Genomic DNA, 15,097 nt, shown 5'->3' on the forward strand with positions numbered 1-15,097 from the left:
TTAAGCATCAAAGGAAGACAATTCAAATAAAATGTCTCATGACTAATACTTTACTGTAGCCCTGTAGCCTTCTGCAGTGTCATCTGGAAGGGAGGAAACATGCCACTGACACTGCACCCACTTATACAAGACCCCATTTGAGTTAAGATTTGAATAGCTTTAAATAGAAGTACATCAGGGAGCAGAAAAGAGTGCTAAAGGGTATTCCAAAACAGTGTTTTAAAATTACTCAGAGGCCACATGAAGTGAGACAGAATCGTTTTGAGACTACCAACCCTCAATTTCAACCAGAGGAACTTCACGTTCATCTCTCTTACATGAGACCTGTTCAAGATTTTCTTTGAAGAAATATTTCTGAGGCTAAGCTACTGCTTGGAAACTACTGGTCTTAATCAAAATTGTCCACTTCCAGATGAAATTTTTACTGTCTGGAAGATATGCAACTCTTTATATCATAGCTAAAAGAATGAAAAGAAATGAACAATTCACTAAAGAAATATGTCAAAAGGGGTATGAAAGGTGAAAATCAGTCTATTAAAGCTTTCTATTTAAGAGGTGAGTGATATGAAGAGCCCTGACCAGTGGTTCTGAGAAGGATACAGGGCAAGAACAGGAACTCTGACAAAACGGATTGTGCTTGACATGGTTCCTATCATTAGCGAAGAAAATAGAGCTGAGAGAAACTGTAATGAAGAAATCCTACCTCCCAGGAGGGATTAAAAAGGTCATTGCAAAGTTCTTCGCAAAAGCTTTCCAAAGGCCATTCATTTGTCTGAATAAGAAAAACAGGATTACTACTAATTTAAAAGATCTATCTTATGCTAATAATTTAAGTAATAAGGTGTATTTATTTGTAGGACTAATAATAATAGTCAGGCTTTTAAATTTTTAAATAATTAACAGTTTTTACTAATGAAGTAAAGATACTTAGATTTTTAATAATAAAAGTTCTCTCAAGTGACAGATTATTATATACCATCTAGTAACACATTAGTATGAAAAAATTATAAATAATTTCAAACGACACTTTAGGGCATTTCAATAGTACCTCTTCAATTAAGGGAGAACTGTCTGGAATATTATCAATCAGGACTTTGGAATCATTTGCAGACTGATTAATAACAACATTGGCTATTTTTCGTCTCTTCTCTTCTGGTTCCCCATCAGTGCTATCATTGCTATAAAAAAAAAAGTCACCATTTAAAAAAAGTGAATAAAGGATAATGTTAACCACAATGAATGTAAGAGAATCTATCATTTGAACAAATGTTTTGTCATTTTCTGCTTATATGGTTTACTTATAATTTCATGTATCAAATAACTAAGATCAACTGCTTAAAAATGTTTGAGCAAACTTTATCCTAGTACTCTTACTGATAAATGTAAAAAGGTCAAAGACGTCTTGCTTTCAGACTGGATCTCAAATTTAACAATGTCTTCTTTTTTCCCCTTCTCTCTACAACCAGCTCCTCTCCTTTTTATTTTAAACTCTTTTGGCCTAACAACCTAAATCTGGCTCAGCATAACTTTTTTTTTTAGGCTTTTGTACCCTGGAAAAAACTAATATACTGAGCAACACACTATAATCTTACTAGTTCTTGAAAAATATAGAGATAAGACTATTAGAAGATGAAAAATGTGTGCAGAAAATTTGAGGAAAATTTTATGACTAAAAGAACAAAAACAGAGGCTTGACTAATAATAAAATATTACAAAGGAGAAGACAAGTAACTGCTTTATTGAATTATTAACAGAAAGAAAGAATTAGCATTGTTAAGGTATATTCAGCATTATTTTCTATAGATATCCACCCAGGCCCACCTTCCACCTTAATAGCGTAATCTTGGCCAACCATTTTTTCCGTAAGGTGATGAAAGAAATCGGAGGCTATTATTAATTCTAATTCTTTCTAATTCAATCGAGTCACACTGTTTGGTCATTTTACTGTCTTTGAACTTGTTAAGCATGTTTCTACTTCCAGGCTTTTGTCCTTGCTATTCCCTCTATTTGCAATGTCTTTTTAAGATGTTCACAGGGCTGGCTAGCATCCTCACTTCTTTCATATCTTTACTGAAAAGTAACCTCTGTGAATCTCTCCCTGACCATCCTATCTAAAATTTAAAACTCCCTCCCCACAAAACATTTCACTTGTTCATTCCTTGCTTTACCTCTTTTTTCCTTCTTAACCCTTACCATTAATATAATTATTTATCTTATTCCTCATCTATCTTTCCCTCTAGAATGTAAGCTCCACGAACACAGGAGTTCTTACCTATTTTATTCACTACTGTATCATGAGAGTGTAGAACAGTATCTGGCACATAGAAAGTATTTAATAAATATCTGTGTAATGAATGAGTCATGGGCTCTGAAAAATAAGGTCTATTATTTCCAATATTCAGATATTTGGGTAAAAGTCTTAAATGAATAGAAGTCAGTAAAAACACTTACTAGGTTACTACACGATCCTAATGAGCTGTTAACTTAAAAAAAAAAAACCTGTAGTTAACAAGATCAATAAAGATTTTATACTTAAAAAAACAACTCCAAGTAAAAATTTATGCCAAGTAGATGTTTATTGTTTACCCCACCATATGCTTAGCTTTTAAATAAATGCTGTAAACACTTAACTTTTTAGCTTTATATGAATGGAAAGAACAGAAAGTTCTGTTATCTGCAACAAAACCTTATTTTCATAGGCTCTCGTGTGTTTATGAACGCACCATGTCCTCAAACATTTCTTGGACACCACTAAAGATTCTGATTTAAGAGTTAAGTGGGGCCCAAGAATCTACATTTTAACAAGCTTCTCAAAATGTTTATGAAGGGGGTTGTTTTGAACCACTCCTTGAGAAATGCTACTCCAAGTCACACAGGTATCATTTTTATGAACTCATTAAGAAAGTGAAGACAGTGATTTTACCCACAGAGTCCTTTCCTACAACAGGATTAGGTAAACAAGCCTGGATTATTACCCACTATTTGGCTTAGCTCCCAGCCAGGGAACAGGTGATATAATATCCAGTTTATAAATGTAGTATTCTTAACTTGTAGTTCTCAGGCCATCTCTCTGACTTCATTCTCTACTACTCTTACTTCTGTCTACTCATCCCAGTCATACAGCCTTTCTTTCTGTTTCTTGAATATTCCATGATTAAGGCATTTACACTTGTTCCTGCTACCTGAAATGCACTCCCCTTGGAAGATCTTCAATCCTCATTCAGGGCTCATAATTATTAAGAAAAAAAAATGTGCATATGTGGATTTTTCTGGAAAAGTTGTCCTACTCCCTAATAATAGTAAATACTCTCTGACAATTGAGAAAGACAATCCAAATGGTACTCCACAGCCAAAGACAATGTCATCAAAATGTTTTTAGAAATCAAGCAGACCCAGATTTAAGCTAACCAACATTACTGTTTTAAATAAGCAGAAAAAGATTATTACCTCTTCTCATTAGTTTCCACTGCATCCCTGGATCTCTGTTTTGCAAATAACTTGGCCATTCTTTTAGCTTTGTTCTTTTGTCTATTGCTCATTCCTGTTCGAAACTCTGAGTCAATCAATTCAGCTGCCTGGAGAGTCTAAAAGAATAAAAGAATGCTGAATTTGAACTTCTGAAGTTAGAATATATACCCATAGTCTCAGCCTCAGAAGAGGACTAAGGTCTGTAAATTTCACTATATACAAATTGATTACATTCTTCGACAGCTTCATGCTATTCTGTTGTATGACTGTACCATAATTTCACTCTCTTCTTCCTTCTCCCCTATTCTTTCAATTGCCAGGAAATGCTCATTTGTCACAGATAAGGCAAAAATGTATGATCCTGACCCCAGTGAGGACTTTGAAGAGGTGAGACTTCAAAATAACCATACTAGGACTTCCCTGGTGGCATAGAGGTTAAGAATCCACCTACCAATGCAGGGGACATGGGTTTGATCCCTGGTCCGGGAACATCCCACATGCCTGCGGGGCAACTAAGCATGTGAGACACAACTACTGAAGCCCACGTGCATAGAGCCCATGCTCCGCAACAAGAGAAGCACTGCAATGAGAAGCCCACGCACCGCAAAGAGTAGCCCCCGCTCGCCACAGCTAGAGAAAGCCTGCACACAGCAACGAAGACCCAACACAGGCAAAAACAAAAAAAAACCCATACTACCATCCAAAAGTTATAATAAAGAATGTCAATTTTTAAACAATGATAATCATCTTCTACTGAAAAAAATAAAAATAACTATAGCCATATAGTTTTAGTAACTGGGCCAGCGTCCTATAGTTAACTTAGCCTATATGTTTTTTCCCTCTTAATCACTCACTGCATACTGTTTTTGATCTCTTTTGCATTCATGGGAGACATTATTAAGGATGTGAACAAAAATGCTTTGAGCGCAAGCCTAAATATCCTTTCTGCCCTTAACTGATTAAGATTCAATTGAAATTTATACTTCTACAACCAATTAGGCTCACTGGTGTGGGTGCCCTGCTACAGACTTGGTCCAGGGACCACTGGCATATACACAAGGCAATGTAGCAGTGATGACCCTATGGCAACAACTAACCACAGCAACTCTTCCCAAAGGTCCGCAACATCTAAAGCAACTAAACTTGGATCCTGCAAATCTCAAATTTGCTGCTGCCATCCCATATCCAACTATTCTGTCTATAGCCCATTTTCTCTAATACACCTACCCACTCATTTCCCTACACCATGTCAAAATACCACACTGTGATCACATTACTACATTTTTGTTTTCCTTTATTTTATTCTATTGTCTTCCTTATTTTTTAAAATTTTACTTATTTATTTCATTTATTTCTGGCTGCGTTGGGTCTTTGTTGCTGCGCACAGGCTTCCTCTAGCTGTGGTGAGTGGGGGCTACTCTTCGTTGCAGTGCGCGGGCTTCTCATTGCAGTGGCTTCTCTTGTTGCAGAGCACGGGCTCTAGGTGCGTGGGCTTCTGTGGCACATGGGCTCAGTAGGTGTGGCTGACGGGCTCTAGAGCGCAGGCTCAGTAGTTGTGGCGCACGGGCTTAGCTGCTCTGCGGTTTGTGGGATCATCCCGGACCAGGGCTCAAACCCGTGTCCCCTGCATTGGCAGGCAGATTCCTAACCACTGCATCACCAGAGAAGTCTTGTCTTCTTTATTATTTATTTACATCTTATGCGTCCCTTTGTACTTCATTTCTTTCTATTCCTTCCTGGTTGTTATTATATTTTCTGCCTCTGTACTCTTCTTTTTCCCTCCAGAATCTGCCTTTTCTTCCCCCTTGCCGGCAAAAGTTCCATCATCATCACATACCCCTCAATACCAAAAAATTTAGTTTACAAATTCTAATGGTTTAGAGGGCAACTGGTATAAAGGCAAATAGAACCCTTCTCCTCTTAAGCAAAGGGAAAGGCCAAGAGAATGAAAGATATGGGTTTCACGTAAAGCAGGAATTCTTAATGGGACCCACAGATCCCTAAAAGGATATTGCAGGAGCAGGAGGAAAGAGCACTAAACTCCCTGAAAGGTAATATCTCACATGTATGTGAATTTTTCTGAGGCGAGAGCCACAGCTTTTACTGGAGCTTAAAAAGAGTCTATGGTATAAAAAAAAGAAGCATACAGGCATCCATTGAGAATTGGAAAAACAGAGGAACAGGAAAAATACAGAGCAAAATTATGGTACAGCCATATAAACAGCATAAAGCTGTCAAAAAAGAATGTGATCAATCTGTATATACTGATATATGAAGCCATATGAAGTAAGAAAAGGTGGACATGGCTTAAAAGAACTTATGTATACAGAGAAAATTTCAGGGAAAATGCACAAATAACTTAAAAAGGGTTGCTTCCTACTGTGTGCCCTTCTGCATTGTTTGAAAGTTTTCACCATGTTTGTTACTTTCTCAGATAAAAGAATCATAGCTGTAAACATTTCTAGTATCATCATATCTGACTATGATAGCCCTTAGTATCTCCCACCCTCTGAAATATTTTTTTTTCTTCATTGAAGAACAAAGAAAGAGCAATTGATGCAACTAGGATTTTTCAACACCAGTGTCTCCTAAAAGATGTACCATACCTTTTATCTAATAGTCCAATGTCTATGAGGTAGGTGGCAACTTCTGTCTCCTAAGAATCTACCACTAGAAATCCAATTTATGAAGACACTAAATTATGGTGACGCTAAGCAACAATGAGCAGAATTAAAAAATGCATGTTTTAAAATTCCAGTTGCATAGCAAAATAAAGCAAATCCCCTGTATTATTACTTGCAATCAACCAACCAGAGGTTTTACCTACAGGCTGTTTGTTTACAAGGGCTGCTGAAGTTGGGGTATAATCCAAATCTTCATCATTAAAGAGTTCTTCAGTGCTCATTCCAATAGCTTCTCCCATATTAAGGCCAAGTTTCTTCTGTAATAGTTTTCGCTGGCGTGCTATCCTCTCTTTAGGATCCACTTCACCTTTAAACAAAGAAGAAATACATTTTCTTCAAATCAGTTAAGCAGTTTTCTAATATGTGAAGATCAGACTCGATTAACATTTTTTTAAAAAATTTAACCATTAGAATACCTCTCTTGATAATAAAACAAACCACACTCACAACCTCTGAACATGTCATAAACTTTATTACCTAATAGAGTAAATATTTTACTGGATCTTGGAAAACGGTGTTCTAGCTAACAAAACACTCTAGCTAACAAAACACTCTAGCTAACAAAAATTCACTGAGATTACCCCATTGCCCTACTGTCAATTATCAAGTATGTATATAATGAGATCTATTCCTATGAAAATAAACCAATCTTATTATTTTATAGCTAATCTCATACATTCTCTGAGAGCTCTAACCAGGCTTTAAAAAAAAAATCTAGATTTTATTTTACAGAAAAAGATCTCAACAAATACATGCTTATTCCAAGTGTGGCCTTTATGTATTCTGAGATGACACAGTCCTGATAGCCCAAATAACAAAGACAAAGGCATAAAAGTAGATTTTGAATGTCCCAAGAAAAATCCCTCAATATTTCAGTGGAAAATAGATCAAAAGGTATTATTTAAAAAATAAAAATTTGGGCTTAAACTAGCTAAGTTGCAAGAGATGGTTCTATAATGATTAACTTCCAATAATAGCTGATTAAGTTCTTATTGGACTACTCCTCCACAGATAACAAATTCTAGGTAAAATATAATAAACAACCACCTGAAGGCACTGGAAAGAGATAAAAATTAGGCATATACTTGGAGGAGTTATCAATACCTGGAAGAAGGACATGGCATTAGGTAAGTTTCCCATTTTTGAGCGTTTTTAGCCTAAAGGTAGACCCAGTCCGTGGTATGTAGGGCAGCCATGCCCTACATTTAAAAGTTGTGTAAAAACCCAGTCTGTCTGGCTTGCAGAATTAGAGGAGAGTCAGGGATCACTATAGCCACTGGAAAGTAGAGAGAAAAAACCCAGAAAGGAAAGAACAAGAGAGAAAGCCCAAATTCTGTGAACTCAGCCAAATCTCTGGCTGACCTCTGAACTATGCTTGCACAGGGCAGACTCCAAACAGTCCAACTAAAGCTAAAAATTGAATTGGGATTTGAGTTGTTGCCCAGTACAAAGGAGACTGAGTTTGCAATTTGAGTTTCACCAAATTAAATGCTTATTAAAACAAGTAAGCAAAAACAACCAACTAAACCAAACAAATCTAAACACTCTTTGGAAGAATATAACAGAATCCAGCCTGCAGTATAAACATTTATAATGTGAGGAATACAATCCAAAATTAACTGACATACAAAGAATCAAGAAAATGTAACCCATTCCCAAAAGGAAGACAATTAATGGAGATCAACACTGAGACAACCCAGATGTTGGAAGTAGAAGACAAGACTTTTTAAGCAGCTAATATAACAATGCTAAATGTAAAGGAAGATATTGTCACAATGATGAATAGATAGAATACCTCATTAGAGAAACAGAAACTATTAAAAAAATAGAATCATACACTTGAAAAGGGTAAATTATAATAGTTTTATTAAGTGAATTCAAAGATAAAGCTATAAAAAATAAAAAAATAAAAAAAAAAAAGATAAAGCTATACAAAGTTCCCTCATCTAAAGAACAGGGAGGGGTGGGGCTTCCCTGGTAGCACAGTGGTTGAGAATCTGCCTGCAAATGCAGGGGACAAAGGTTCAAGCTCTGGTCTGGGAGGATCCCACATGCCGCGGAGCAACTAGGCCCGTGAGCCACAACTACTGAGCCTGCACGTCTGGAGCCTGTGCTCTGCAACAAGAGAGGCCGCGATAGTGAGAGGCCTGCGCGCCGCGATGAAGAGTGGCCCCCGCTTGCCACAACTAGAGAAAGCCCTCGCACAGAAATGAAGACCCAACACAGCAAAAATAAATAAATTAATTAAGAAACTCCTACCCCCAACATCTTCTTAAAAAAAAAAAAAAAAGAACAGGGAGGGGAAAAATGATTTAAAGAAACAAACAACTTGAATATAAAATTAAGAAAATAATTCTACTAACAATAACATCAAAAGTAAAATTTAAAACTTATATTCTGAAAACTACAGAATACTGGTGAAAGAAATTAAAGATCTAAACAAATGGAAAAACATTCCATGTTCACGGATCATAATACCTCATAGTAAGACAGTAATACTTCTCAAATTGATATACTGATTCAAAACAATTCCTATCAAAATATCAGCTGGCTTTTTGCAGACACTGACAAACTGATCCTATAATTCATATAGAAATGCAAGAGACTGAGAATGTCCAAAATAATCCTGAAAAAGAACAACAAAGTTGAAGGCTCATACTTCTTGATTTTATTTTTTTACTTTTAAAATTTTTATTTATTTAGTTAAGTCAGTTAGTTTCTGCTTTATAACAAAGTGAATCAGCTATACATATACGTATATCCCCATATCTCTTCCCTCTTGCATCTCCCTCCCTCCCACCCTCCTTCTTGATTTTAAAAATTACCAGAAAGCAATGGTGATCAAGACAATGAGGTACTGGCATAAAGAAAGACATCAACTGAATAGAATTGAGAGTCCAGAAATAAAACTATATGTCTACCGCCAACTGGTTTTCATGAAGGGTGCAAAGACAATTCAGTGGGGAAAGAAGAATCTTTTCAACAAATGGTGTTGAGACAACAAGATAGCCACATGTAAAGAATGATGTTGGATCCTTAACCACACAACATACAAAAATGAACTCAAAACAGATCAAATACCTAAGAGTAAGAGTTAAAGCTATAAAACTCTTAGAGAAAACACAGGGGTAAATGACCTTAGATTTGGCAATAGCTTCTTACATATGACATCAAAAAGCTCGAGAAACAAAAGAAAAAGATTAATTGGACTTCATCAAAGTTAAAACCGTTTATGCTTCAAAGGTTACCATCAGGAAACTGAAAAGATGCACAGAATGGGAGGAAATATTTGTAAATCACATATCAGATAAGAGGTTTATATAAAGAATATATAAAGACCTCTTATATCTCATTAATAAAAGAACAAATATCCCACTTAAAAATGGGCAAAGGACCTGAATAGACAGGTCTCCAAAGAAGATACAGAAATGGTCAATAAACACATGAAAATATGTTCAACATCATTAGTCATCAGAAAAATGCAAATCAAAACTACAATGAGATACCACTTCACAGTCACTGGTATGGATATAGTCAAAGTCAGTTAATAACAAGCAAGCATTGGCAAGGATGTGGAGATCGGAATCCTTGTATCCTGCTAGAGGAATGTGAAATGGTGAAGCCACTTTGGAGAACAGTCTGGCAGTTCCTCGAATGGTAAAACATAGTTACCATATGACCCAGCAAGTCCACTCTTATGTATCTACATAGGAGAAATGAAAACATACACCCACACAAAAATCTGTACGTGAACATTTATTGGCAGCATTATTCACAATAGCCAAAAAAGTGGAAACAACCCAAATGTCCTCAGCCTATGAATGAATAAACAAAATGTGATATTCATACAATGGAATGTTATTCAGCCAGAAAATAAAATAACTTCACACCTACCAATATGGCTACTACCAAAGAAGCCAGAAAATAACAAGCGTTGACAAGGTTATGTGGAGAAGATGGAAACCTCATAGATTGTTGATGGGAATGTAAAATGGAACAGCCACTATGGAACTGCCAGTATGGCAGTTCTAAAAAAAAAATCAAAAACAGAATTACCATATGATCCTATAATTCCAATTCTTGGCATAAATCCAAAAGAACTGGAAGCAGGAATTCAAACAGATATTTGTACACCCACGTACATAGTAGCATTATTCACAATAAGCAAAAGGTAGAAGCAACCCAAGTGTCCACTGACGGATGAATGGATAAACAAAATGTGGTATAAACATACACTGGAATATTTTTCAGCCTTAAAACAGAAGGAAATTCTGACACATACAACAACATAGATGAACATGAAAGATTATGTTAAGTGAAATAAGTCGGTCACGAAAGGACAAATATTGTATGATTCCATGTATATGAAGTACCTCGAGTAGTCAAATTCAGAGACAGAAAGTAAAACAGTGGCTGCCAGGGAGTGAGGGGAAAAAGGAATGGAATTGCTGTTTAATGGGTATAAAGTTTCAGTTTTGCAAGATGAAAAGAGTTCTGGAGATTGGCTGTACAACAATATGAATGTACTTAATACTACTGAACTGTACAGTTAAAAATGATTAAATGGTAAATTTTATGTTATCTATATTCTATCACAATTTAAAACTGATACACCCTGTAACAGTAGTAACTACTACTTAGGAAAAAAAATGAAAACAGTACTAATATATATAGTACAATATGGATAAACCTTGGAAATATTCTGCTAAGTAAAAAGAAGCCAGTCACAAAAGACTACATATTATATGATTCAATTTATATGAAATGTCCATAGTAGGCAAATTTATAGCTACAGGAAGTAAATTAATGGTCCTTAGGGCTGGGAAGAGAAGGGAAGGATGTAGGGGGATAGGAGGGTGGTTGCTAAAGGATACAGGGTTTCTTCTTGAGACAATGTTCTAAAATTAACTACACACAATTGTGAATATACTAAAAGCCACTGAATTGGACACTTTTAAAATGGGGATTTCTATCATATGTGAATTATATCTCTCTAAAGCTACGTTTAAAAAAAAATTTAAGGCTACTCTACCCAGAGGGAAAAACACTAAGCATCCAAAATGAAGGCTGCTGGATCATAAGTTCAGTACACTTACAAAGAGCCTAAAATTGGTCCTCTCATTCCAGGGAAAGTACTATTGGGGAAAATAACCAACTGCAAAGGAAACTCAGACTGGCACCTATGCAAATCATGTGCGTCATTTATAAATATGTAGAGACCAACACAGATGAGCAGATATTTAAAGAAAACCTAATTAGAGAGTTTTAATGAGCACTCTTCAGCATGCTATGACTTATCAGCATTAAAAACTGAGTTCCAAGAAAATTGGGGTTCCCAATCCTGCTTACATATCAGTCATCTGTGGAGCTTTTTCTTTTAATATTCAATTTCCCAAAACTCTCCACAGATCTATTAAATCAGAATCTTTAAGATACGACCCAAAAACATATTTTTTTTAAGTGACAAAAGTGACACTGACTTTTATCCTTAGATAAGGGCCAATGATCTCTCATGATGTCCATGGGTACACTAGTAAGATCAGTAAACTTACTAATTAGTAAACTTAGAGATAACTTTTTTCAAATTGGAAAGATTTTGAAGACTTCTACCTCCCTTATTAAAAAAAAAAACTGCTTTTCTGGAACTTAAACAAATTCTCCTCTTAATTCTCTCCATAAATAATTACACTAGATCTTTCAATACAAAGTATATTAGGAAAGAAGAAATGGGTATTTGACATCTTTTTAAATGAACAAATTGAAGATCATTTCATTAACTTAGACAGATATGCTTTGACTAATGATAAATTAGCAACAAAACAAAACACTGTTCTGTTTTGGTTTTAGTCAAAAAAGCAACTTATTTACTTACAGAAATCCATTAAAAACATCAAGGTTTTTTCCACTCAAGGCATCAATCTTGAATGGCCAAAACATTTATTTATATCCAGATGGATTCTGTAAGTTTAAAGATAATGGGACAATTACCTATCTAAGATTTATTTTTCATTTTTAGTTTTTGCTTTGGTCATCAGCCTAAGTAGATCCAATTATTTAAATGTTTAAAACATATGATAAAAAGGAAACTATCATAGCCTCTTAAATTTCCAGAATTGTGAAAACATTACCACAATCTGTACTAATCCTGGCTTTTAAAATCTATTCAACTGAAGCTCTTGGGTACCACTTTACAATTTCTACATTGAAATACTGAAATATTAATATGTATCTATTAATGGTGCATATATATATATATATATACACATATATATATATATATATATATATATATATACTACATATATATATATATACTACATATTCAACTAAGGGAAGAAAAATAGCTTTAGACAAAGTGCTTCTGGTTACCTTCCCCACCTGCATGCCCCACATCTCAAACTGAAAACTTCAGTGAATTTGCATTTCATGACATCTATTAGATTTTGTATGACTGATAACATAGCACGCCAGGTAACAAATTGGTCTGAATGCACGCATTTCAGACTTTTTTCTGTAGGACTACTACTACATACCTGATTTTTCATCTTGTACTTCAAATTCTGCACCAGCAGATCCCAAAAGTGATGCCCCATGTTGTAATAATCTACATATATCAAATCTGTCAAAATTCAATCGATCTGTAGTAGACGAATCTTCCATAGCACCTTCTGAAGTAGTTTCTAGATGAGGTTTAAAAACATTTAATTTGATTATATAGCCAAAGTATAGAACGAAAGAAAATAGCATCACTTCAGGGGGGCAGGGAGGAGGGTAACATTTTAAGAAAAGTAAAATGTGGAAGAAGTAGAAAAGCTACTGTGAATTTACTTATAATCAACTCTTATTTATGAAAAAATTATTTAGTAGGTGGCTCCCTTACTACAAAGTATCAGAATGTCAGTGGGTGTGTGTATAACTTTTTGACTATGAAAGCACAATGTCATATGAAGAAATGCATCCCCATGTTGAAATATGTATGTTAAAAATCGTGCTATCTGTTAAACAGTTAAAAAATACCAAGGTAGTCTATCATAGTGATAAATTGGAAGATAAACACACTCATAGATTATAAATAAAACTAGTGAGCATCATCATTCCCTATACCTGAGGAATATCTAGGACATAAAGGAAGTACTCAATCAATAGGACTCATTTCTCATAATATAAAACAAATTACAATCTCCTGGCAAATCGCTAAAATTAAATATCCATCTGGGGTCTAAAACTATCTATAAAATGTTCTGTATTCCTCCCAAAAAGGTTATGCCATTGTAAATTTTTAAATGTACTGTAATTGTTCACTGACTTAATAGTTTGTTTAACTGGCATCTGCATATAATTCATCTGTAAACTAAAGTATAATTGCTAAACTGAAAGGGAACTGCTATGAATATCTTAAAGTTTTCTAATGATAACAAGCAACCTTACTATATATTTTAATGCTGCTGTAACTACTTTAAAGTTTTTTGGGGGATTCTCTGGTGGTCCAGTGGTTAGGATTCCACGCTTTCACTGCAGGGGTTGTGAATTCAATCCCTGGTCAGGGAACTAAGATCCCACAAGCCGCGCGGCAAGGACAAAAAAAAATTTTTTTTTAAAGTGTGTTTTGAAAAGAATTTGAGTAATAGGCTGGAATGGAAAAGGCTCTTTTCTAAAACAAGTTATAACTTCTTCTGGTTATATATTTCTTTTGATGAGAGAAGACAAATTAACACAATCCCTCAAAATAATAGGTGAGGCAAATTAAAGCAAAAATTTTAGACAAGCTAAGACATATGATAAAAGTCATGTTATCAAAGTGACTTGAAAATGAAATGCATTTGCACCATATTAAATTCTCACTTAATTAAAATGTATACCTTTATCAATTTGTAAAAGCATACATTCATTTTTAAATGTCATATATAATAGGCAGTCAGAAAACAAGTAATTTCCACTAAAGACATCCAAAAGACACATAAAAAAAACTAAAGACTGACCCCTCCAAATATCCACACATAATCGTGCTTAAATTTAGTAAACAATTACACTATTTTCCCAGCAACAAGAATAAATAGACTTTCAAATATTTACACTGTATTGATTTCTTTTTTTAGAACATAAATCCTTGAGGGAAGTAATAGTCTCTAAATCAAGCATACTGTAGAATAATTTAAAATATATGTGAGATAATGCAACTATACTCCAATAAAAATTAATTTAAAAAATAAAGAAAAATAAATAAAACATATATGAGAAAACATTGTTTGTCTACTATGTTTTTTAAAACATGGTGAAAAATCACCTTATTCAATATTACTTCCTGACAAGACTGCACCTAAAAGCATGAAAATTAAGTCTAAAAGTGAAATTACTAAAATATAAAATGTGTAGTTTTTACTGCAAACTACTTTTCCACTTAAAAGCACCTTGTTTTGTTCTTGGCATTGGATTCCATTCAGGTACATTTTTCACTATAGCTTCAACAGCTTGTCCTGCTGCAATCCGAGTATCCCAATTTGTACTCCTTAAATATATCAACACCTTAAAAAATTAAAAATTAAATAGTTATGTAACAAAAAATATTGTTTGTTCAAAGTGGCCAAAACAGAATGCTTAAGTGCATTTTAAAAATAACATAGTTTTTAACATACTAAAAAGCAAAGTGCATATTATTCATTAAGTCCCATTACTTAATACAAGAGTTATAAAACTAGTAGAAAAGATGAGTTCAGCAAGAGAGCAAGATGTAACAGCAATATACAAAAATCAACTGTATTTCTGTACACTTTCAACAATCTGAAAATGAAATTAAGAAAATAATCTCATTTATAATAGTATCAAAAAGTATAAAATACTTAATAAATTTAACAAAAAAAGTACAAGACTTGTATATTGAAGACTACAAAAAATTCAAAATACTACTGAAAGAAATTAAATAAGACCTAAATAAACCCCTCATGTTC

At 34.4% G+C, this 15,097-nt stretch overlaps 1 protein-coding gene across 2 annotated transcripts in view; it reads right to left on the reverse strand.

Annotated features, from left to right (window-relative positions):
- BTAF1 (B-TFIID TATA-box binding protein associated factor 1) overlaps window positions 1-15,097 on the reverse strand; it is a 95,406-nt gene that overhangs the window by 64,990 nt on the left and 15,319 nt on the right. Inside the window, exons 3-8 of one of the 2 annotated variants that reach the window (XM_081251711.1) lie at window positions 14,561-14,675; window positions 12,686-12,832; window positions 6,296-6,459; window positions 3,448-3,584; window positions 1,049-1,178; window positions 704-772 (exon numbers count right to left, since the gene is read on the reverse strand). In XM_081251711.1, the coding sequence (XP_081107837.1) occupies window positions 704-772; window positions 1,049-1,178; window positions 3,448-3,584; window positions 6,296-6,459; window positions 12,686-12,832; window positions 14,561-14,675 (762 nt within the window). Of the gene's footprint in view, window positions 1-703; window positions 773-1,048; window positions 1,179-3,447; window positions 3,585-6,295; window positions 6,460-12,024; window positions 12,078-12,685; window positions 12,833-14,560; window positions 14,676-15,097 lie in introns of those variants that run through there. The other variant, XM_081251712.1, reaches the window with a different exon arrangement.

The sequence above is a fragment of the Mesoplodon bidens genome, assembly GCF_964165515.1.
Source record: "Mesoplodon bidens genome assembly, chromosome: 1".
Taxonomy (NCBI): Eukaryota; Metazoa; Chordata; class Mammalia; order Artiodactyla; family Ziphiidae; genus Mesoplodon; species Mesoplodon bidens.